At 39.1% G+C, this 21,996-nt stretch overlaps 1 protein-coding gene across 11 annotated transcripts in view; it reads left to right on the top strand.

The window, feature by feature from the left end:
• The window catches only part of MAST4 (microtubule associated serine/threonine kinase family member 4), a 574,884-nt gene that overhangs the window by 407,688 nt on the left and 145,200 nt on the right, over positions 1–21,996 (top strand). Inside the window, exon 1 of one of the 11 annotated variants that reach the window (XM_046672114.1) lies at positions 7,346–7,474. The exons of the other annotated variants lie outside the window; for them this stretch is intronic. Coding sequence (XP_046528070.1) covers positions 7,437–7,474 — 38 coding nt within the window. The 5' untranslated portion in view covers positions 7,346–7,436. Of the gene's footprint in view, positions 1–7,345; positions 7,475–21,996 lie in introns of those variants that run through there. 11 annotated transcript variants of the gene reach the window in all.

The following is a 21,996-nucleotide window of genomic DNA, read 5'->3' as shown; positions in this document are numbered from 1 at the left end:
CGAAGACGATGTATTGTCCTCTTCCTTCCTTTTTGTCTTGACGGCGGCACACATTGGGTTGTCTGGATGCACACTGACTTTGTCTGCTGTTTTGCTGTAAAGCTCACATGTTCTGTTGGAAACAGTTCGTTTTTTACGACTGGCTTTACCCTCTCTGCCCCTCCCTTATTTCCTCAAGGCAATCTCAACACAACCATTTACCTGCTGCTTTGAGGGACAGAAATCTAGGCTGAATGGACAGATTATTTCAACCAAAATTTGTTGGTTTAAAGTGAAGTAATAATTGCATGCTTAAGAGATTGTAAGTTTCATAGATCTGTGGATATTCCATTCACTTGAGGATCCGCTCACAACTTGGAATGGAGAGTCGTTTGCCTGCTTTATGTCACCGCTTAACGTTTGTAACATCTTTTCTTTTCCTGTTGGATTAAAAACTTTTAGGGGGAAGGGATCAAGCTTCTCTTTTACTTCTAGCTCCTCTATGTCATAGTGTAAAGAAAGGGCTATCATTGATTTTTAAATGTTGCTGCTCAGTTTTGAGGTACACCTTTAGTTTTACTGGAGCGCAGCCTAGAAAATCCAGAAGATGCTTGATTTTTAACCTTAATGGTCAGAAATGGATGTTTTCATTGGGCTTGGGAGATGATCTTCAAACCTCACTGACACGCACATCAGTAAAACCCTTATCCATGCCAGTGGGCAGTTTGTGACTCAGTTAGTTTGAGCAAGTTTCTGAATGTATTTTTCTGAGAACCCATGGGATAAAAGTTTCTTAGGTTTGGTTTTGTTTTGCTGAATTCACGTTACTCGGCAGTTGCTATGAACAGCAGGTACATTCAGGGATCTTAAACTAACTGCTCTAGTTGTCAGAATGTATTGAATTTTTATGCATGCTGCATCTTCCCTTTAGAAGATCTGTAGTGTTTGGTGAGTTTTTGTTTTGCTCATGAATATATGTCTTTGAAAAGTATGGAGAATACACTTCTCTTCTGCCCTGACATGTCAAGTATTAGTGAACTTGTACTCACCCCTTTCATGGAAAGCCCAGTTAAATCCACATTTATTGAGTATCTATTGTGTGCCTTGGCACTGAGACCCAAAGCTGAAAGCCATAGGATTGCCTTCAGTGAAGGCATGCAAGTGAATCAGTGTAAACCAGGGCAACAGAGAAGTATTTACAAGGTACACATAAGCCGTAGGAGTGGTGAAGGGGTAAGAGAGACTTTGGTCTCAGGGAGAGGAGAGGCACCACATAGAGAAAGCGACACATTAGGGAGGTTTGGAAGAATGGGTTGGTATTTATCAGACAGAAGGACAGGGCCTTCCCAAGGGACAAAAGAAATGGCATATACAAAGGCATAGTGGCCTTGGCAACACAGATTCAAGGGCCTATACGTAGCTTGGTATTGTTGGAGCATAGGGAACCAGAAGCATAACTCAGTTTTGCTGAAGCGTGAAGTGTGAAAAGGTGATATAATATAGCACGATGGTTAAGAGGGTTGATCTGAAGCCAGCTCACCTGGGTTCGAATGATATTGCGTAAGTTAACTTCTTTGGACTTCAGTTGCTCCACCTATAAAATAGGGATAAGTAAATTACCTTCAGGGTTGTTGTAAAGATTAAAATGTGTTCATATGCATAAAATGCATAATGCAATGACTGGCACATAAAAACTCTCAATAAATCCTAACTATTAAAATCGTTACTGTCATTACAACAAGGGGATGAGTAGTGGGCGATGAGGCTCAGGGGGAGAGTTGAGGTGCTTGGTATCTGTGGAGTTTGGCCTTTATCCAGAGAGAGAGAGACACATGTCTAGCAGCACTGCGGAGTTTAGGTCTAAGAAGGGGGTGTGAGACCTAGAAACCAATTAATCAATTATAGCAGAAGCCTATCTAAAGGGTTTTGTAGGCCTGAGCAAAGAATGTAGTGAGATTATGCCTTTTATATTAAGAATATAAAATTGATAGAAGTTGATGCGCCATTGACTCTGAGGAATGAAGAAAGATTCTACATGGCAATGGGGTTTTTGACTTGGGGGACCAGGGAGATGGAAGGACGGCCTATACATAGAAGAGCGGGAGAGGGGAAGACACAAGAACTTGTACTTGTCCTTGCCCTTTTATCCCCAGAAGCTCAGTTAATCCATGTTGGTTGAGCATCTCTTGTTTACTGAGTACCGTGGAGCATTATTCCTTCATTCAGCCAGTATCTGCAGCGCCAGTGTTCTGTGCTGGCCAGGGATGTAGTGGTGAACAGGAAAGAGTGCTCCAGCCTCACAAACAAGCATCTAAATACATCACTTGCCAAGTGGTGGTCAGTGTTTTGAAGGCTGTGAGCAAGAGCTGAGAAGAGAGAGAACAGTGTGGGGGCTACTTTAGATACTGTGGTCAGAGGACATCTTTTGAGGAGGTAATATTTGAGGGGAGACTTAAAGGATGAGAAAGAGCTGTCCGCAGCAAGAGTTTGGGAGCAGGCGTCTGGGAACGACCAAGGCTCTGAGGCAGGAAAGAAAGAGCTCCTAGGCAGGCAGTTGGGTGTGTAGGTTCAGGGCACTCAGGGAGGCTGGACCAGAAATAATAGTCTTCGGAATCATCACTGGGACCATCCGAGAAATACACTAGATTAATCTGTGAGAGAACTAAAGATGCCCATTTAAGGAGTGGGCAGAGATGCAGATAGAAACAGGAAAGGAGAGTTGGGAGACAGTCTTATAAGAAGGAAGGAAGCCCACAGTGTTCTCATGGAAATCCCAAGAATGGTCAACACTGCCACTCCACAGAGAGATGAAACGAACGTGTGCATTGTGTCTGACACCTGGGAAGTCATGGGTGACTTCAGCATGAACAGCAGCAGCAGAGTGATGGGGTGGGGATGGGGGGGTGGTGGTGACGCGCCAGAAAAGAGTAGTGAAGTGAGGAATTAGAGACCATGGGTGGTATCCACTCTCCGTGGGTAGCTAAGTACAGCTGTGACACATCGTTGCGTCTTAGCCTCTGCACATTCACAGCTGACCCGTCAGCCCTCTTCCTGAATCATATCCCCTTACTCACTGTTGCTCATTTTATTGTCTGCTTCATTGCCCAAATAGGCAATGACAGTTTCCTTTTCACCTCTCTGGAAGCTCGAGTCCTTTCCACCGCCTTATGAGTATCTCCTTTCTAATGTGTTTACAGTTAGAGTTTCTCTTGTTTTAAATCCCTGACTCTGAGCGTCTCTAGCCCCACCCACCACCACTTTGTCTCCTCCTGAGCCTGGGCTGTGAGTACCCCTGCCTTTCCCCTCCAGCCTGTTCCACAGGGAGCTGAAACCTGGTGCACTCCGTGCTGCTGCTCCTCTCATCCTCTCCACACCTGACCTGCAGGCTCTGCCCCTCCCTGAGTCTCTGCGCCCATTTCCTCCCACTGCTTGCTTTGCCCAGGCCTGTTTCATAACTGCTTTCTTTCTTCATGCTCTAGACTGTATTTTCTGCAGGCAGGACAGGCCTGCCCGTCACTGCACGGCTTGCCCTTCCGTCCTCTCATAGTTTTACTCTCACACTGGTACTATTCCATGAGGCCCTCACTCGTGAGTCCTCCTCCCCGCCAGCTTAGTAAGGGATACTCCCCAGGAAGAGGAGAAAGCTGAGACGCTGGGCCAGGAGCTTCCAGCAGCTCTCTGAGTGATTTCTCTGGAGAGCCTGGCTGCCCCACACCAGAGCAGCGTGTTCTACAGACTCCATGTTCATCTTGTACCTCATTAAAGCTTACGAGATACAGAGGACATGAGCAGGAATATGCGCGTTTCAGAAAGGTTGCTTTTAGCCTCTAGTGTGAAGCTTACAATAGGAGGTTACAGATTGTTTGTTTTGCCCCTTGACAGTGTAGATCTTTTGTGAGGGAAGAAGGAGGGAGAAAGAAAGGAATGACAGAGAGAAAGAGAAATGTGTGAGAGTGCAAAAGGAGATTTCAAAAGTTGTTAAAAATAACCCTTTAGAATATGGAGCCTATGCTCCATGGGGCGGCCTGGGCTGTTCATTGCTGTAACTGGTCACCACTGGGAGGGGGATGTGTGTGTCAGTGAGTTCACAGCGAGGGAGAAGAACATTATATGCTTTTATGGCTTTGCTTACTTCTCTCTACACATATATCCTGTTGTCAGAAGGCTAAGTAATGTCTTTAAAACAGAGGAACCATAAGCCTCAGGTAGAGACCATCTGCCACCTGGGCTAAAAACTGACAGATGTTTGGGCTGAGAAATCACTTGATTCCTGTGTGGAGACGGCCCATAGAGGAGAAAGCTTGGAATGGGCCTCCTTCTGAATAATTCGGGAGATTCCTCCTTTTATTGGTTGAAATGGAAATGGCTGGTTTCTCAGGGAGATTAAGACGGGAGGCCTTGAACCCCCACCTCCCTCCACACACCCGTCTCTAGTATGAGTGAGCATGCAGAAAGCTATTTTAATCTGAGCTGTCTTTACTACATGTAACCTAGTAATTTGGGAGTGACATCATGGTAACTGAGTAATCCCTTTGAAAGTTAAATAGAAGAGCCAGGATATTAAAATGGTCCTGGGGCTACCTGGATGAAAGTAGGCACAGGGTGTGCATAAAACCATTTATTAAAAGCAAAGTCAATCTCTATCAGGAGAAGTCTTGGCTATATAGTAGCAAATTTGCTTTGTGTGATGTGGCACCTTTTGTCACTAGAGAGATCTCTAAATAAAAGTTCACATGGTTGTTAATACTTGTAGATATGGTACTTTATTTTTGTTTCCTCTATCTTGGTAATTAGGAAAGTTTCCTTGTGAACTTGGCTGTAAATTCTGAAAATGTTGACTTAAACCCTATTAATAGAATGAGGGGACCTGTGGGAATTTTAGCTACACTAACGGCTATTGGGCATGCTTATTAGAGATAGTAATTATACCAATATCAAACTGAAACATCATATTGTTTTGTTTCAGAGAAAAAAGGCCCAAGCAGAGAATTTAGGCTTTGGTCGGCATTTGAAGGTAAAATAGATTGGTAAGGAGAATAGACAGTCGTTAACTTTCCTCTCCTATCTTAAGCTCCCTCATACCTGCTTTATTATAGAACCCTGAACTTTCTGCGTTCTGCCAACTTTGTGATCTTACATTTATCAGTGACTCAGATTTTGTTAGTTTGGGATCTCTTAGGAAACTAAGTGCAGGCAAAATCCAGATCTTAACATGTAGTAGGCCAACCACCATTTGTGTTCTGAGTTCTTTACTAAGCTTGTAGCTCTTCAAAGGTAAGAACCAGCTCCGTGTCCCTGGAAGCTTTCTAACCTGGCATGGAAGTTCAAACTGCAGATACCTTTTGGAGAGACAGTGTATTAGGTTCTGAGTGAATCCCCTGGGGGGAGGCAATGAGCAAGCAGTGAAACTTGCTGAGGTCTCCTAGAGTCGTAGAATCAGGGAAGAAAACAGTGGATTCACCAGGCTCATTTTGCCATATGAGTATTTGCTAAGCTGTCTTTGCTATGTTTTCTTCTGTCTAATTTTAAACATTACAGTGCATGCTGATGTCTCAGGATCCTGACTCTGACCTTATTGTATTTCTCTCTTGAGAGTCACTATTAGAATATTATCTAGCCACTACCAGATTTCGTAGCTACTAAATCTGAAGAAAATCACTGAACCTGTAGCTTGCATAAAAGTCACCTATGTCCCTTTGACATTCATATCTTTTAAAATGCTATGTGATGCGTATCTTTAGATTAGAAATTATAATTATTAAAGGTTTTACTTTTACAGATGTATGGAGGGGTTAAGGGGAAAAAACTATGCTTGCTGTGGGAAAAACTCCCAGCTGAATAAAGCACTCTAGGAAATATGGTAAATGAAACCTTTGTTACTGTAAAACAATAGCCTTTAAGTGACTATTATGCAATGTTATTTCTTAAGTCTGATTTGGAATGGCTTGTTGATCTTGGAACTTGAGAAATAATTCCTGTAAAAATATTACTTTCACTTGGCTAATCTCAAGACTTTTGAAACAAAATCAAAGACTTTTCCAAGTAGATTACCTTGGTCAGAGACTGACCGTTGGAGATATTGAAGCCGTGTCAGAAAGAATTTTTTTCATGTGACGAATAATTTTATCCATTTGGTATTCTCCGTTCTAGTACCCATCCAGATAAACACAAATTATTTGCTAATCCAAAAAACCGTTCATTGTAAAATTAGCCTGTGCTTGCTCAACCACTCCAAAGGGCAGACAGGTGGCAGAAAGGCTGATAGGCACACTCACTTGGCAGGTTCAATGGATGATTATGAATTTGCATTTTCCATGAACCATAGGTCCCTAAGCAGAGGAATTTTTTATCTTTGATCTCAAATGGTCATAATGGCCAGTGGCAGATCAGGTAGAGTGTAGGATAGTTCAGGGGTGCTTTGTGTCCCAGTTCTTGTTACGGATTCTGCAAAATGAGCTTCTATGCTAATGAATTATAATTTCCTGTATGTTTTAGAATTTGATGTTTGGGGTTAGATGTTTGGACCACAGAGTTAGTAAGGAATAAAAATTGCCATATTTTTACTGTGACCTGTAATATTTGTATGTAGCATTGTTTCTCAATAAATGTCTTTTCTCCCATCAATTTCAGTTAAGTTAGCCTTGGAAATCTAGGATTTTTAAGGCAAAAAATCAATAGTGGATTTTATAAGTCTTCTTAACATAGGAATCCAGGCTCAAGATGAGAGCTCTGTTCTCTTCAGTCCAGTTCTTGGATCTCAGTGGTTTTAATGTCATTCTGCCAGCATCACCATTGCCAAGATGCCCTCTTGGTAGGTAGACTTCAGTTTTCTCTGAAATTGTGATTCATTACTTATCATTTGATGCCTTCTTAAAGGAAACTCTTTAAACAAGAGAAATTGTGGTTTGTCTTACTTTTTGAGATTTAACCTTAAAATTAATCTACTTTCTTACACCAAAGGTAGGGTGATTTGGAGGTCCAAAGGTACAGATAATTGAGCTGGTTAGATGTTAATATGATGCAACTTTTGATGCCATTCCTAGGAAATATAAACGTTCTGTGGAATGAATGGGTCCCAAGTTTAAAATCCGTAAAGAAAAGGGTTCTGACTCTTGGCACGGATAGACATATTCAGAAATGTTGTATTCAAGCCAGAGTAAATATATATCCTTCTTTCAGTTAGCAGAAGTCGCCTCTAAACACATATTTTGGCATTAAGGAAGCTCGTCATGACCTATTGTTCCAGAAAGATTATAGTTCTCATTTTAAGCCAGTTTTCTAGTTCCCATGTAAGTGACCTGCCCAGCCTGGAGCCGAGGAAACAGCTTTTGCTTTTCAAACCTTCCATTCTTTTAGGTGTATCCTGCAGGCAGTGGCTTGTAGCTGTTCCTTCAGCCTCTTAACAGGTTTGATTTCAAATCTATTTAATAAGAAACTAATATGTTTGGAGGGGATTCATGGCCCAACATGGATGGATTTTGTTGGGAAGTTCCAGGTGTGTATATATCTTAAACTCTGTGTTAAGGCCTATTCAACTAAAATGCTTTTGGTTTTGTTTGGTTTGTTTTTGTCTTCTAGTCACAGACTGAATTTCTTAAGATGTCTTAGAGATTGGGTTGGGAGGGGGTAGCCCCCAGTCCTGAATGCCCTGCAGCTCCTCTTTCAATTCCTTTTCTTTGGCTGCCTTAGAAGCACTAAAGAGGAGTCAAATAATTATGAACTGGGCCAAAAGATAGAGACATCAGAAGCCAAGAGCTGGGTGATTAACCTCTGGAACAACGGAAGTTGATTACACTTAAAAATACTTGAAGGGGGTTGTTTATGAGTTAGGCATCTCTGTGTGATCCTTTTCCTGCTTTGTGGTTTGTGGATGAGCCTGAATCACCTTCTGAAACCTGATAATCTAATAACCTACTTTGACTTTGTTTGACTTCTGTGGACAGGGTCTGGGGATTTATCACATCCCATCATTTTTTCATTTATGTAGCAAATATTTATTGGTTACCTTTTATGTGACCAGGGCTGTAATTATCACCTGGGAAACAAAGATATGGGTGGCTTGATCCTTCTCCTCATATAGCTCAATCTAGTTGGGTTAGAAAACAATGTAGACAGATAATTACAGTAACGTGTAATAACAGGTCAGATATCTACCAACATCGGCAGAGGAGGAAGGAGAGACTGTGTGTTGAGGCACTTGGGTATATGTTGTCTCGTTTAACCCTGTCTATTATACAGATGAAAATATTGAAGCTTAGAGAAATTTATTGTCCCCAAATCTCACCAGTAGTAAGTGGTAAATCTGGATAAAAACTTAGCTATACTTTCCTGTCTCCAAAGGAAATATAGCTCCAATAATACTGTAATATCAAAAAGAATATTTGTAAAGTAAGATTTTAGTATCTTAATTTTTATAGTATAGTAGCCTCTTGAAAACTCAAAGATATCTGTGGAATAGGGAGCCCTGATAATTTTGGTCTTTGCTGTAGAAATGCCACCTGCTGTCTGAGGGAAGTGAGTGAAAAAGAGAAGTATATTTTACTTTGTTTTAAAATTACCACCTGCTGATTCTCTTTCCCATTAATGGAAATTGTGTATGTATTCTCCTGTAATTTCCTCATCTTAAAGCATCACAGTTTATAATGGTGTTTGAGTGGGTTTTGCTTTTAAAATTGAGGTTTTACTTAGGATGTGGCTCTGAACAGCTGCTCTCTTCCAGTTCTTTTGAATGAATAACAGTCTACTGCACCCAGGCTTATTTTTCTGAGTTTTAGAAAATCCTGTGCATTCGTGTGGGTCTATATGTTATGCACACACGTTTCAAAATCCTTACTGATCCTGTAGTGGTGCATATAGTTCATTTTCAGATTCCTGCTGACATAGGGTTTACCACTTACATTTGCTCACTCTAGAAAAACAAAGTCCAGGCACCTAGGTGTGTTTTGTTTTGTTGTTTTATATATATGGCTTTATATATATATGGTTTATTGAGGTACAATTTATGTACAGTAAAATCATTCTTTTTGGGTGTGTGGTTCTATGCGTTTTGACAAATATGGTCATATAACTACCACCACAATTAAGATATAGAATATTTCCATTACCTCAAAAAGTATTAGATGTTTTTTAATCATTTGATAATGCTAATAAGGATTAGAATAAGGTGTTTTGTTTTGTTTTCCCCTGCCCTTCTTTTTAAAATATTAGCTCCATATTTTATTAAGATTTGACGGGTTTTTCCATTGTCTGTTCCAGGATCCCAGCCAGGATGCCATGTTACATTGTGTCATCCTTTTTAAAAATCATTTTTGTGAGGAAGATGATTAACACCTAGTTTGATTACATGGTTGATAGTTTCAAGTAGGTACCAAGAAAATGCATCAGAATGAGATATTGGAAGACAGCATAAACTAATTAAATTGCGTGGTTCATTACTAATATATAATGCTGCGTAGGTGAAGAGGTTATAAGAAACCAGACAAATAAATTTGACTGGAAGGAAATGGTTAAAAGTAATTTGGGGTTGTTCTTCGGGGGAGGAAACAGGGCCATGAGGTAGAAGATTTGGAAGGTATGTAGTTTAAAACATAGATTCTGGCTGTTAGAAAATAAATTTAGAGATCCAGAAGGAATCTTGAGGTTTTCCTACGCAAGCGAAGACAGGACAAAATAATGCCTTTTTCAAAAGATAAGGCATCAATGCCTTTTTCAAAGGATAAATTCAATGTACCTTATTTACTCTGTAAAATAATTTGTCATGTCCTTCCACTATTTTTATTATATTTTAATTTCAGTGAAACATATATAGCTTTTAAAATAAAATTTGAACTTAAGACATGCTCAAGATAGAGAATGGAGAAAATATAAAAAACTATAAAGAAAAAAAATCACCCAAATTCAAGTAGTGAAACATAACCACTCTTAAAACTTTGGGATCATCCTTCCACATTTTTTCAGGGGCGTATGTGACCGTGCATATCACAAACTCATATTTTATAGTATCTCCTGTTTTATGAGCTGCTTTTTTCCTTTAAAGAGATTCTTTTAAATGCTCAGCTTTACAATGGTAAGATTTCCAGAAATTTTGAGAACTATCAGTAGTGTACAAGAAAGTCTTGAAGGGATTATCTGTAAAGTTGTGAGGAAGCATTCAGAACTGTGCTCTGAAAGCTGCTGAGCCAGTGCACAGCCTCCCCTGATGTGGGAGTGTACAGAGTACACTGGCTCACTGGTGTACAGAGTAAGGTGAGGTCATTGACACCAGTGATGTCACCTTGGATGGTCTCATATTTTAGGTTCTGTTTTTCTCCACCTGTGTTCAGATCTCTCTTGAAATGTTCCCTTTAACAAAACTAATGCTAACTGAGAAAGATTCCAATTACCATCTCCCCACAGGCTTAAATGTTAAACCTCAAGTTCTAAACTTTATCCCTTATGTATGTGAGCAGGCTTGCCAGATGGCAGGCCAATTAATATATTTTTGCAAGGTGCAGAAATGTTTTTCTCCATAGGGGAACAATGAATCCATCTGCTCCACATCTTCCTTTCCCCTCTGTCCTTTGGGAAAAATCATCATTTAATTTTCAGAAATAAATTGTATAACTCTCTAAGTGACACTTTCTGCTTTTTAAGAGAGATAGTTTTAATAATTGAAACTTTTTCTTACTGTAACGATTTAAAGAACCCTGTATCATGGATTAAAATATATAGACATCAAATTTCATCCAGGGTGATAGTTTTTTGAAAGGTAAGCAAAAAAAACCACGTTTAAAAACTGATTCATAGAAGGCTTAACTTGAAGAGACCTTCAGAAACATCTAGCTGAACCCCCTCACTGTAAGATGAGGACGTTAATGTTTAAGTACCAAAGTTTCAAGTTGCGAAGCAACTTGGAACCTGAATGGACTTGGAATGTGGTCTTCAGGTTCGAAATTAGGACATAATGGTGAAAACAGAATCTTTGATCTCTCACGGGGAGTAAGAAGACTGGGAACCTTGAATAAGGTTCAAGTAGGAAAAGAAGGGCACTCATATTTATTGTCTATTCTCTCTTGAGTTTCAGGCAGTGAACTGTACATCACCTCTATAGTTTCTTTTCATGCTTAAGTGGCAATTCAGATCAGCAGGTAATTAACTGTTTAGTGTCCATGTGTTGCCTCCAACTCTATTAAAGTTTCTGAACGACAAGTGCCACATCATTTTTTTAAGCATTTATATAGTGTGCTGTCTGGGCATGGAATGAATGAATTACTGAATGTGTAAATATTAATAGGGTTGTTTTACAAAATCCTTTGAGGGAGTATTGGAATTCTAGGAGAGTGACCACATTATAGCTTTGCCATAATCTGACCCATTATAATACAGAATTCAGTTCCTTTTCCCTTATGGTGTGAAGGAGTTCAGTACTGAGTATTCCAGAAGCTTTTTTTGGCAAGAGTATTTCACCTGTATCCCTGTTTACCAGCGTTTTTGCTGGCCTCTGTGTTTTGTCATAGGTGGGCATACATTGGTTAGTGTTAAATGAGAGGAAGGATTTAGTCTTGTTATTTTTTATTTCACTCAGGTTGATTCCTCTTTTTTCTCTGTATTCAACCAAGCGACCCTTTTCATATAGTAGAGAGAGTTCAGACTGTGGATTCAGGCAGACCTTGGAATCCTGCCTCTGCAACAAACTAGATATGTGGCCTTGGTAGGTCACCTTACCTCTGAGACTTGGTTTTCTCATCTTTATGTAGGAAAAGTGACCGGTAAACCTTTTCTGTGCCTTAAATAAGATAAACTGTCAATCACTTAGGTCAGGGGTGGACAGACTACAGTCTACAGGCCAAATCTGGCCTACCACCTGTTTTTGTACATAAAGCTTTATTAGAACACAGCCACAACCAATTAATTCAGGTATCATCTATGGCTGCTTGTGCTACAATAGCAAGATCCAGTAGTTTGTAACATGAGACTCTGGCCTGCAAAGCCGAAAATATGTACTGTCTGGCCCTTTACAGAAAGACTTTGCCAACCCAGGACCCAGGGCAATGCCTAGCAAAAGTAGGTACTCAATAAATGTTGATTTTACCTTCTTCCCATTGATTATTTGAAGTTCTCTTTAGGCATTCTTGAAGGAAAGATCATTTAGGTGTGTCCTTCTCTAGGAATCCTTCTAAAGCCCCTGCCCACTTCTGGAGTATGACCAAAGCCTTGAGCCGTGACACAAGACACAGGACAGAACACGCTGAGAGAGGCATCTCCACAGCTCCCACACCCTGCCTTGTAGCGTGTCTTGACTTGAATTGGGAGTTATGCGTGTAACAGGAATAGAACTTTCTCCAAGTGTAAATGCACGCATGCTATTTAGATTGCAACGTGTCCCAATTTAATTTAGATTGTTTCTCACTATATATTACCAGGTGTGTCCAATCTACACTTCTTCAAAAGTTTCCCAATAGAACCCATAAAACTATGGAATTTTTTCATTTCTAAATATACTAAAAAATCGCTATACATTATGAACAGCATATTTAGCAAAGGACCTTGTGAAGTCTTAAAGCAGGAATTTTCTGAAGCTCCTCTGGGTCATTTGAAAGAGAAAGTTCTCAAAGGAGCGATCAAATTTTTTTTGTTTATTGTTTTGCGTTTTAAGCAAAATGAACTCAGAGTTCCACAGCAGTTTTGATTAGGGACACCCTGGTGTCTAGTAGAAAACTAAGACCGAGAATAGACTGGTGGAATGTGCCCAATGAGGACTCTGATGGCTACACTCCAGCTCCCACACACAGTGGAGAGAAAGATGGGGGGCTTCTGAGAGCTATTCAGGGCAATTATGCTTGCTTGATTATATTTATTTTTCAAAATGTATTGAGGAATTTTTTATAATAATAAAGGGATTTTTTTTCAGTATTTTAACATTACTTTGTGTCTTTAAAAAGAATACTGTGAAGAAATTATAAAAGCGTTACCTGAAATTTTGTGACGTTCTCCATAACTCTCTTTGCTCTTCAATTCCAGCATATTTTGGTGTTTCTAGTGCTTCTGTACAGGCCTGTTAGCATTTATCCCAAAGTGTCGTAATTCTATGTACACTTATCTGAATTCCCAGCTGATTCTGAATGTCTTGAGGCAGAGACTTTATGCCAGCATAGTGCCTGGCACATAATAGACACTTAATAAAGGTTTATTGAATGAAAGCACTCCACAGTGAGCATATTCATGTGTGTAGCTTTTTATGTCTTTTGGAACTATTTCCTTAGGATAAATTCCCAGAACAGAGATTTCTAGGCCAAAGTGACGTGAACATGTTTATGAATCTTGATGCATAATGCCAAGAAGCTTTTATGTCTACTTGAGGTTCCTTCCAAGTTTGTGACTCTCATATTGCATGGTACATTATTGCTAGATTGGCAGTCTGGTGTTCCACATTTTCTCTAGCAAAAAGATGACAGAAGGGTACATCATCGCCAGATTCAAGTCTGGAATGAACATTGCATATGCTTTAGGATGAAAAGCTTCTTAAAGAGTAAAAATCCCTCCTGTGGAACTTGGGAAATGGAGGGAGGTAAATAGCAAGGGCAAAGTATACGATAAAAGACACTGTTGTAGGGGTGAATAATTCCTAGAGTTATTACTGCTCTGAACTTTTACTGTACTGTCATCAATATTTCAAGAAAGCAATTGGATATTTTTTTATTTGCTTTTCCCCCTCAACACATTTAATGTTCAAATATGAAACATTACTAGATGCAAATTGCTGTTAATGCACATTCCAAGGTCTGCTTTTATCAAGGTTTGAAACTATTTGTCTAATGTATTATGCATTTCCATCTTCAATTGATCTGATTTGTGTGTGTGAAATAAGATTGAGCCTTCATGCTGTGACCTTGGGCAACACTAGCTTTTTTGAGTTTGATATTTTCTCCTCCTTCATCTAGTATGTGGCAGGCTCATAAATTGCCAATGATAAATAGCCATGTCTACCTTTTAGTACAAGTATCCTATTGATGGACGCATCGAGTCCCCTAAATTCCAGCTTACAGATGGTGTATAAAGTTTGTGGGGCCAAGCTGAACAGGGCAAGGGCAGTGTTCAATTAGAAATGTCCTGTGTGGAGATTGAGGATTCTAGTGAATAGGAAGAGTTCAACAGACATTCTAAAGAATTTGTGAGTGGTATATATTCTCTTCCAACTTGCCTTGAGTCCACACTAAAAGCCATGACTTCAGTCTCTTAAGAGATAGTAAGATAAAGGAACTAGAAAAACTTTCTACATGCTAGATCTGGCTTTCAGAGAATATCCCTCATCTTTGCCAGCAAGCTAGAGTCTGTGAGCCTTGACCTAGTTAGACAGTTTTTAGGAGAATCTTTGAGAAACCGACAGTTACGTGGTTGCACGTGAGGACCCTTTGGTCATTCTAAGCCATAGCTGTAAAGGATTCTGTGAGCAATGTAGTCAGTGTTTCTGGATCCCCATCACTTAAAGGCCTTATAGATAGGTGACAGTGGACAATCAAAGTGAGAAAGTCTTCCCTGAATCCTGGGTTCTGTTATTCAGACACAACCAAAATGCATCTCCTTCACTTCAGAGTGAAGGTGACAGAGGACTGAGAATGGGTCCTCTAACCCAACAACTCATTTGAGGTAAGAGCAGTTTTATTCTGAGTTATTTACAAACTTATAGAGGGAGGGCAGGATGGTGGGATAATTATGACTTGTGATATTTTGAGTATTTGAAAGACTATTTAGCAAATGTAGCATAAATATGCTTCCTTAACTTATTCATATTCTGCACTCATTTCTTTTCTTTGCTTTTTTTCTCTAATCATTGCTTCATCCCCATTCCATTCAAGCTTTTCATTTATTTCTCTTTTAGGTTTTTAAAAAAATATTTATTGTGGTAAAATATACGTAATATAAAATTTACCATCTTCACCATTTTTTAATGTCATATTAGCTTATAACATTGTTTGTTATAGTTTTTATTTGTACATTTCAGTTGTACATTATTGTTTGTCATACACCATAATGTGCTCCTTCACCCTGTGTGCCCACCCTCCACCCCTCTTCCCCTGCTAAGGACTAGATTGTGCTCTTTGTCTGTAAGTTTGTTTATGTTCCACATATGAGTGAAATCATATGGTGTTTGTCTTTCTCTCTCTGGCTTATTTTGCTTTACATAATGCCCTCAAAGTGGTGGTGAATGGGACAATTATGTCTTTTTTATGGCTAAGTATTGCCTTGTATATATATACACCACATCTTCTTTATTCAGTCATTAGTCGATGGGCACTTGAGTTGCTTCCACATCTTGGCTATTGTGAATAATGCTGCAATGAACATAGGGGTGTGTAAGTTTCTTTATATTGTTGATTTCAAGTTCTTTGGATAAATACCCAGTAGTGGGATAGCTGAGTCAAATGGTATTTTTATTTTTAATTTTTTGAGAAATCTCCATACTGTTTTCCATAGCGGCTGCACCAGTTTGCATTCCCACCAGCAGGGGATGAGGGTTCCCTTTTCTCTGCAACCTCTCCAACATTTGCTGTTTTTTGTGTTGGTGAATATAGCCATTCTAACAGGTGTAAGATGATATCTAAGTGTAATTTTGATTTGCATCTCCCTGATGATTAGTGATGCTGAGCATCTTTTCACATCCCTATTGGCCATCTGTATATCTTTTTTGGAAAAATGTCTGTTCATATCCTCTGCCCACTTGTTCTTTTTAATTTTAATTTTAATTTTTATAGCAGTAACATTGAATTATAACATCATATAACTTTCAGATGTACATCATAATATATTTCGAATTCTGTGTAGATTATATCATGTTCACCACCCAAAGACTAATTATAATCCATCACCACACATGTGTGTCTAATCACCCCTTTCACCCTTCTCCCTCCCCTCTTCCTCTCTGGTAACCACCAATCCAATCTCTGTTGCTATGTGTTAGTTTGTCGTTGTTTTCATCTTCTACTTACGAGTGAGATCATATGGTATTTGACTTTCTCCCTCTGACTTGTTTCACTTAGTAAAATACCCTCAAGGTCTATCCATGTTGTCACACGTGGCCGGATTACATCATTCCTTATGACTGAGTAGTGTTCCATTGTGTATATATACCACATCTTCTTTATCCATTCGTCCCTTGATGGGGACCTGGGTTGCTTCCAAGCCTTGGCTATTGTGAATAAGGCTGTGATGAACATAGGGGTGCATGTATCTTCATGGATTTGTGTTTTTAAGATCATATAGTAGATCTATTCTTAATTTTGGAGGGGATCCTCCATACTGTTTTCCATAGTGGCTGCCCAGTTTGCACTCCCACCAGCAGTGTATGAGGGTTCCCTTCTCCCCACATCCTCTCCAACACTTGTTTCCTGTCTTGTTAATTATACCATTCTGACCAGAGTGAGGTGGTATCTCATTGTAGTTTCGATTTGCATTTCCCTGATAGTTAATGATGTTGACCATGTTTTCATGGGCCTGTTGGCTATTCGTATATCTTCTTTGGAGAAATCTCTGTTCAGATCTTTTGCCCATTTTTTAATTGGACTGTTGATTTTTTTGTTGTGGACACATGTGAGTTCTTTGTATACTTTGGATATTAACCCCTTATCTGATATATGGTTTGCAAATATCTTCTTCCAATTGTTAGGTTGTCTTTTCGTTTTGTTGATGGTTTCCTTTGCGATGCAGAAGCTTTTTAGTTTGATGTAGTCCCATTTGTTCATTTTTTCTTTTGTTTCCCTTGCCTTCTCAGACATGGTACTTGAAAATATTCTGCAAAGACTAATGTCAAAGAGTGTGCTGCCTATATTTTCTTCTAGAAGTTTCATAGTTTCAGGTCTTACGTTCAAGTCTTTAATCCTTTTTGAGTTGATTTTTGTGTATGGTGTAAGATAATGGTCTGCTTTCATTCTTTTGCATGTGGCTGTCCAGTTTTCCCAACATCATTTATTGAAGAGGCTCTCCTTTCTCCATCGTATGCTCTTGGGTCACTTGCTGAAAATTAGCTGTCCATATATATTTGGGTCTATTTCTGTGCTCTCAATTCTGTTCGTTTGATCTCTGTGTCTGTTTTTGTGCCAATACCATGCTGTTTGGGTTACTATAGCTTTGTAATATATTTTGAAATCAGGGAGTGTGATACCTCCAGCTTTGTTCTTTTTCTTCAGGATTCCTTTGGCTATTCGGGGTCTTTTGTTGTTCCATATAAATTTCAGGATTATTTGTTCTATTTCTGTGAAAAATGTTGTTGGAATTTTGATAGGGATTTCATTGAATCTATAGATTGCTTTAGAAAGTAAGAACATTTTAACTATGTTAATTCTTCCAATCAAAGAGCATGGAATATCTTTCCATTTCTTGGTGTCTTCTTCAATTTCTTTCAAGTGTTTTATAGTTTTTGGTGTACAGATCTTTCACCTCTTCGGTTAAGTTTATTCCTGGGTATTTTATTCTTTTTGTTGCAATTGTAAATGGGATTGTATTCTTCATTTCTCTTTCTGCTACTTTGCCGTTAGTGTATAGAAGCATAACTGATTTTTGTATGTTGATTTTGTATCCTGCAACTTGACCATATTCATTTATTATTTCTAAAAGTTTTTTAGTGGATTCTTTATGGTTTTCTATATATAAAATCATGTAATCTGCAAATAGTGACAGTTTCGCTTCTTCTCTTCCAATGTGGATCCCTTTTATTTCTTTTTCTTGCTTAATTGCTCTGGCTAGGACTTCCAGTACTATGTTAAATGAGAGTGGTGAAAGTGGGCATCTTTGTCTGGTTCCTGATCTTAGAGGGATTTCTTTCAGTTTTTCTCCATTGAGAATGATGTTAGCTTTGGGTTTGTCATTTATGGCCTTTATTATGTTGAGGTATTTTCTTTTTATACCCATTTTATTTAGAGTTTTTATCATAAATGGATGCTGTATCTTGTCAAATGCTCTCTCTGCATCTATTGAGATGATCATGTGATTTTTATTCTTCATTTTGTTAATGTGGTGTATCACATTGATTGATTTGTGGATGTTGAACCATCCTTGCATCCTGGAATAAAACCCACTTGATCATGATATATGATCTTTTTAATGTATGGTTGTATTCGATTTGCTAGTATTTTGTTGAAGATTTTTGCATCGAGTTCATCAGTTATATTGACCTTTAATTTTCTTTTTGTGTGTAGTACTTGTCTCGTTTTGGTATCAGGGTAATGTTGGCTTCGTAGAATGAGTCAGGAAGCCTCCCATCCTCTTCAATTTTTTGGAACAGTTGGAGAAGGATAGATATTAAATTTCCTTTGAATGTTTGGTAGAATTCACCGGGGAAGCCATCTGGTCCTGGACTTTTATTTTTTGGAAGGTTTTTGATTACTGTTTCAATCTCCTTACTGGTGATTGGTCTATTCAAATTCTCTGTTTCTTCATGATTCATTTTTGGAAGGTTATGTGGGTCTAAGAATTTATCCAATACTTCTGGATTATCCAATTTGTTGGTGTATAGATTTTCATAGTATTCTCTTATAATCTTTTGTATTTCTGAGGTGTCCGTTGTAATTTCTTCTCTTTCAATTCTGGTTTTATTTATTTGAGCATTGTCTCTTTTTTTCTTGGTGCTAAAGGTTTGCCAATCTTGTTTATCTTTTCAAAGAACCAGCTCTTGGTTTCATTCATTTTTTTCTATTTTTTTTTAGTCTCTATTTCATTTATTTCTGCTCTGATTTTTATTATTTCCTTCCTTCTGCTGATTTTGGGCTTTCTTTGTTGTACTTTTTCCATTTCCTTTAGGTGCACTGTTAGATAGTTTATTTAGGATTTTTTTGTTTGTTGAGGTAGGCCTGAATTGCTATAAACTTCCCTCTTAGAAGCGCTTTTGCTGTATCCCATAGATTTTGGCGTATTGTATTTTCATTTGCATTTGTCTCCAGGTATTTTTTTATTTTTCCTTTGATTTCTGCATTGACCCAATTGTTGTTCAGTAGCATTTTGTTTAATCTCCACATTTTTGTGGCTTTTCTGATTTTCTTCCTGTAGTTAATTTCTGGCTTCATAACTCTGTGGTTAGTAAAGATGCTCAGTCTTATTTCATTCTTCTTAAATTTCTTGAGACTTGTTTTGTGGCCTAGTATGTGATCAGTCCTGGAGGATGTTCCATGTGCATTTGAAAAGAATGTGTATTCTGTGGTTTTTGGATGGAATGTTCTGTCTGTGTCAACTATGTCCATCTGATCTAATGTGTCCTTTAAGGCCAATGTTTGCTTATTGATCTTCTGTTTGGCTGATCTATCCATTGATGTAAGTGGAGTGTTGAAGTCCCCTACTATTATTGTCTTACTGTCTATTTCTCCTTTTATGTCTGTTATGCTTTCTATGTTTAGGTGCTCCCTGTGTTGGATGCATAGATATTTACAAGTGTTATATCCTCTTGTTGGATTGTTCCCTTTAGCATTACATAGTGCCATTCTTTTTCTCTTGTTACAGTTTTTGTTTTAAAGTCTGTTTTGTCTCATATAAGTATTACTACCCCCGTTTTCTTTTCATTGTGATTTGCATGGAGTATGTTTTTCCATCCTTTCACTTTCAGTTTGTGACTGTCTTTAGGTCAGAAGTGTGTTTTTTGTATGCAGTATATATTTGAGTCTTATTTTTTTATCCAATCGACCACCCTATGTCTTTTGATTGGAATGTTTAGTCCATTGACATTTAAAGTATCTATTGATAAAAATGTATTTATTGCCATTTTGTTACATTTTTTCTGGGTGTTTCAGTAGTTCTTCTCTGTACCTTTCTTCTTCTCTTGCTCTCTTCCCTTGTGGTTTTATGGCTTTCTTTAGTAATATATTTCATTTATTTCATCCTACTTATTATAGGTTTCTAGCTTGTGATTGCCATGATGTTCCCATATAATATTCTACATATATAGCAATCTATATTGAGTTGATAGTCTCTTTAGCTTGACCTCTTTCTAAAAGCTCTACTCTTTTACTCCCCTCCTCGCACATTTTATGTTTTTGAAATCCTATCTAATGTCTCATTTTGTGCATGTCTGTCCATTACCCTCTTATCAGTGAAATAGGTAATTTTAGTACTTTTGTCTTTTAACCTTCCTATTATCTTCATAGGTGGTTAATCTGCTAGCTTTACTGTATTTTTGCCTTTCTCGGTGATTTTATTGCCTGTTTTTTTTTTTTTTTTTCTTGGATAATTTTCTTATCCCTATTTGTGGTCTTCTCTTTTCCACTTGTCCCTTTAGCATTTCTTGTAGAACTGGTTTCTTGGTGATAAACTCCTTTAATTTTTGCTTGTCTGGGAAGCTCTTTATCTCTCCTTCCATTCTGAATGATAATCTTGCTGGGTAGAGTGTTCTTGGCTGTAGGTTTTTTCCTTTCAGCACTTTAAATACGTCGTGCCACTCTCTTCTAACTTGTAGGGTTCCAGCTGAGAAGTCCGCCGAAAGCTTTACAGGGTTTGCTTTGTATGTCACTTTTGCCTTCCTATTGCCGCTTTTAGGATTCTCTCTTTAATTTTGGGCATTTTAATTATAATGTGTCTTGGTGTGGGCCTCTTTGTGTTCATCTTGTTTGGTGCTTCCTGTACTGGACATCTGTTTCCTTCCTTAGGTTAAGAAAGTTTTCAGCTATTATTTCTTCAGATAGATTCTCTGCCCCTTGTTCTCTCTCTTCTCCTTCTGGGACACCTATAATAAAAATGTTAGTGCACTTGATATGGTCCCAGAGTTCCCTTAGGCTGTTTTCCTTCTGTCATTTGTATTTTCTTTTGTCTGTTCAGCTTGGGTGATTTCCTCTATTCTTTCTTCTAGTGCACTGATCCATTCTTTTGTGTCATCTACTCTGCTATTGAGTCCCTCTAGTGAATTTTTCATTTCCAGTATTGTATTCTTTATTTCTGATTGGTTCTTTTTTACATTTTCCAATTCTTTGTTGACGTTCTCACTATGTTCATCCAGTGTTCTCCCAATATCAGAGAGCATCCTTATGAGTTTTTGTTTGAACTCTTTGTCAGGTAGATTGCTTATTTCTGTTTCATTTAGTTCTTTTTCTGGGGTTTTGTCCTGTTCCCTTGCTTGGAATGTATTCCTTTGCCTCCTCATTATGCTTCTTTCTCTGTGCTTATATTTATGTATTAGGTGAGTCAGCTATGTCTCCTGAGCTTAGAGAAGTGGCCTTATGTAAAAGATGCCTTTTGAGGCCCATCAGTGTACTTCCCTCTCATCACCAGTCCAAATGATCCAGGAGTGACCAATGTGTGGGCTACCTGTGTCCTTCTGCTGTGACAGGGTTGCTCTTACTATAGGCACCCAGAGAGTCTTGTCTTTCCCTCTCTGGCCAGCTGTTTGTAAATTGGGTTTGGGGAGCCCCAGCACTATTGGCTACAAGGTCTAATAGCACACTCCTGTTGCAGCTTTCCTGTTAATTGTGTAGGTACCCAGTGTAGCTGGGTGGTAGGCTCAGGTACTTACAGTTGCTGTAGTGCTCAGGCATGCAATGCTGTTGTCAGCTCTCAGGATTGCAGCCAAGTAGGGCTGGCCCTAGGCACGGAAGCACTGAGTTGTTTCAGGCTTTGGAAGCTGGGGCCGATCCTCTTTGTGGCTGTTTGTGAAGCACAGGTCTTCTACCACTGATAAGCTCCACCCCCCACAGGGGCACACACACTGTCAACAGAGCCCTGGTCCATGCAGACATCCAGACCCCCTGGAGTGTACCCAGTTGCCCCACTTCAGAGGCCCCCACCTCTCCAACAAGGCCCCCCCCACAGTTCACCTGGTCCTCACACAGGCCCTGCCCCACAGTGGCAGACATCCTTGCCTGCCTGTAGAGGATCAAGGCACCCAGTCTAGGCAGACGGACAAGTGGCCTGAGGGCTTGCTGTTGGGTGGGGCCAGTCCCCAGGGAGGGCTGCCTGTCCTGGTTGAACTGGATTAAATCTACACTTTACTGTACGTGGCAGACCCCTGGGCTATCAGGCCAGGGGAAGAACTTCAGTGGTGTTTACCAGCACCTGTGTCAGCACACC

The sequence above is a fragment of the Equus quagga genome, chromosome 9 (assembly GCF_021613505.1).
Source record: "Equus quagga isolate Etosha38 chromosome 9, UCLA_HA_Equagga_1.0, whole genome shotgun sequence".
NCBI classification, from domain to species: Eukaryota; Metazoa; Chordata; class Mammalia; order Perissodactyla; family Equidae; genus Equus; species Equus quagga.
This window is presented reverse-complemented; position numbering and strand designations above follow the sequence as displayed.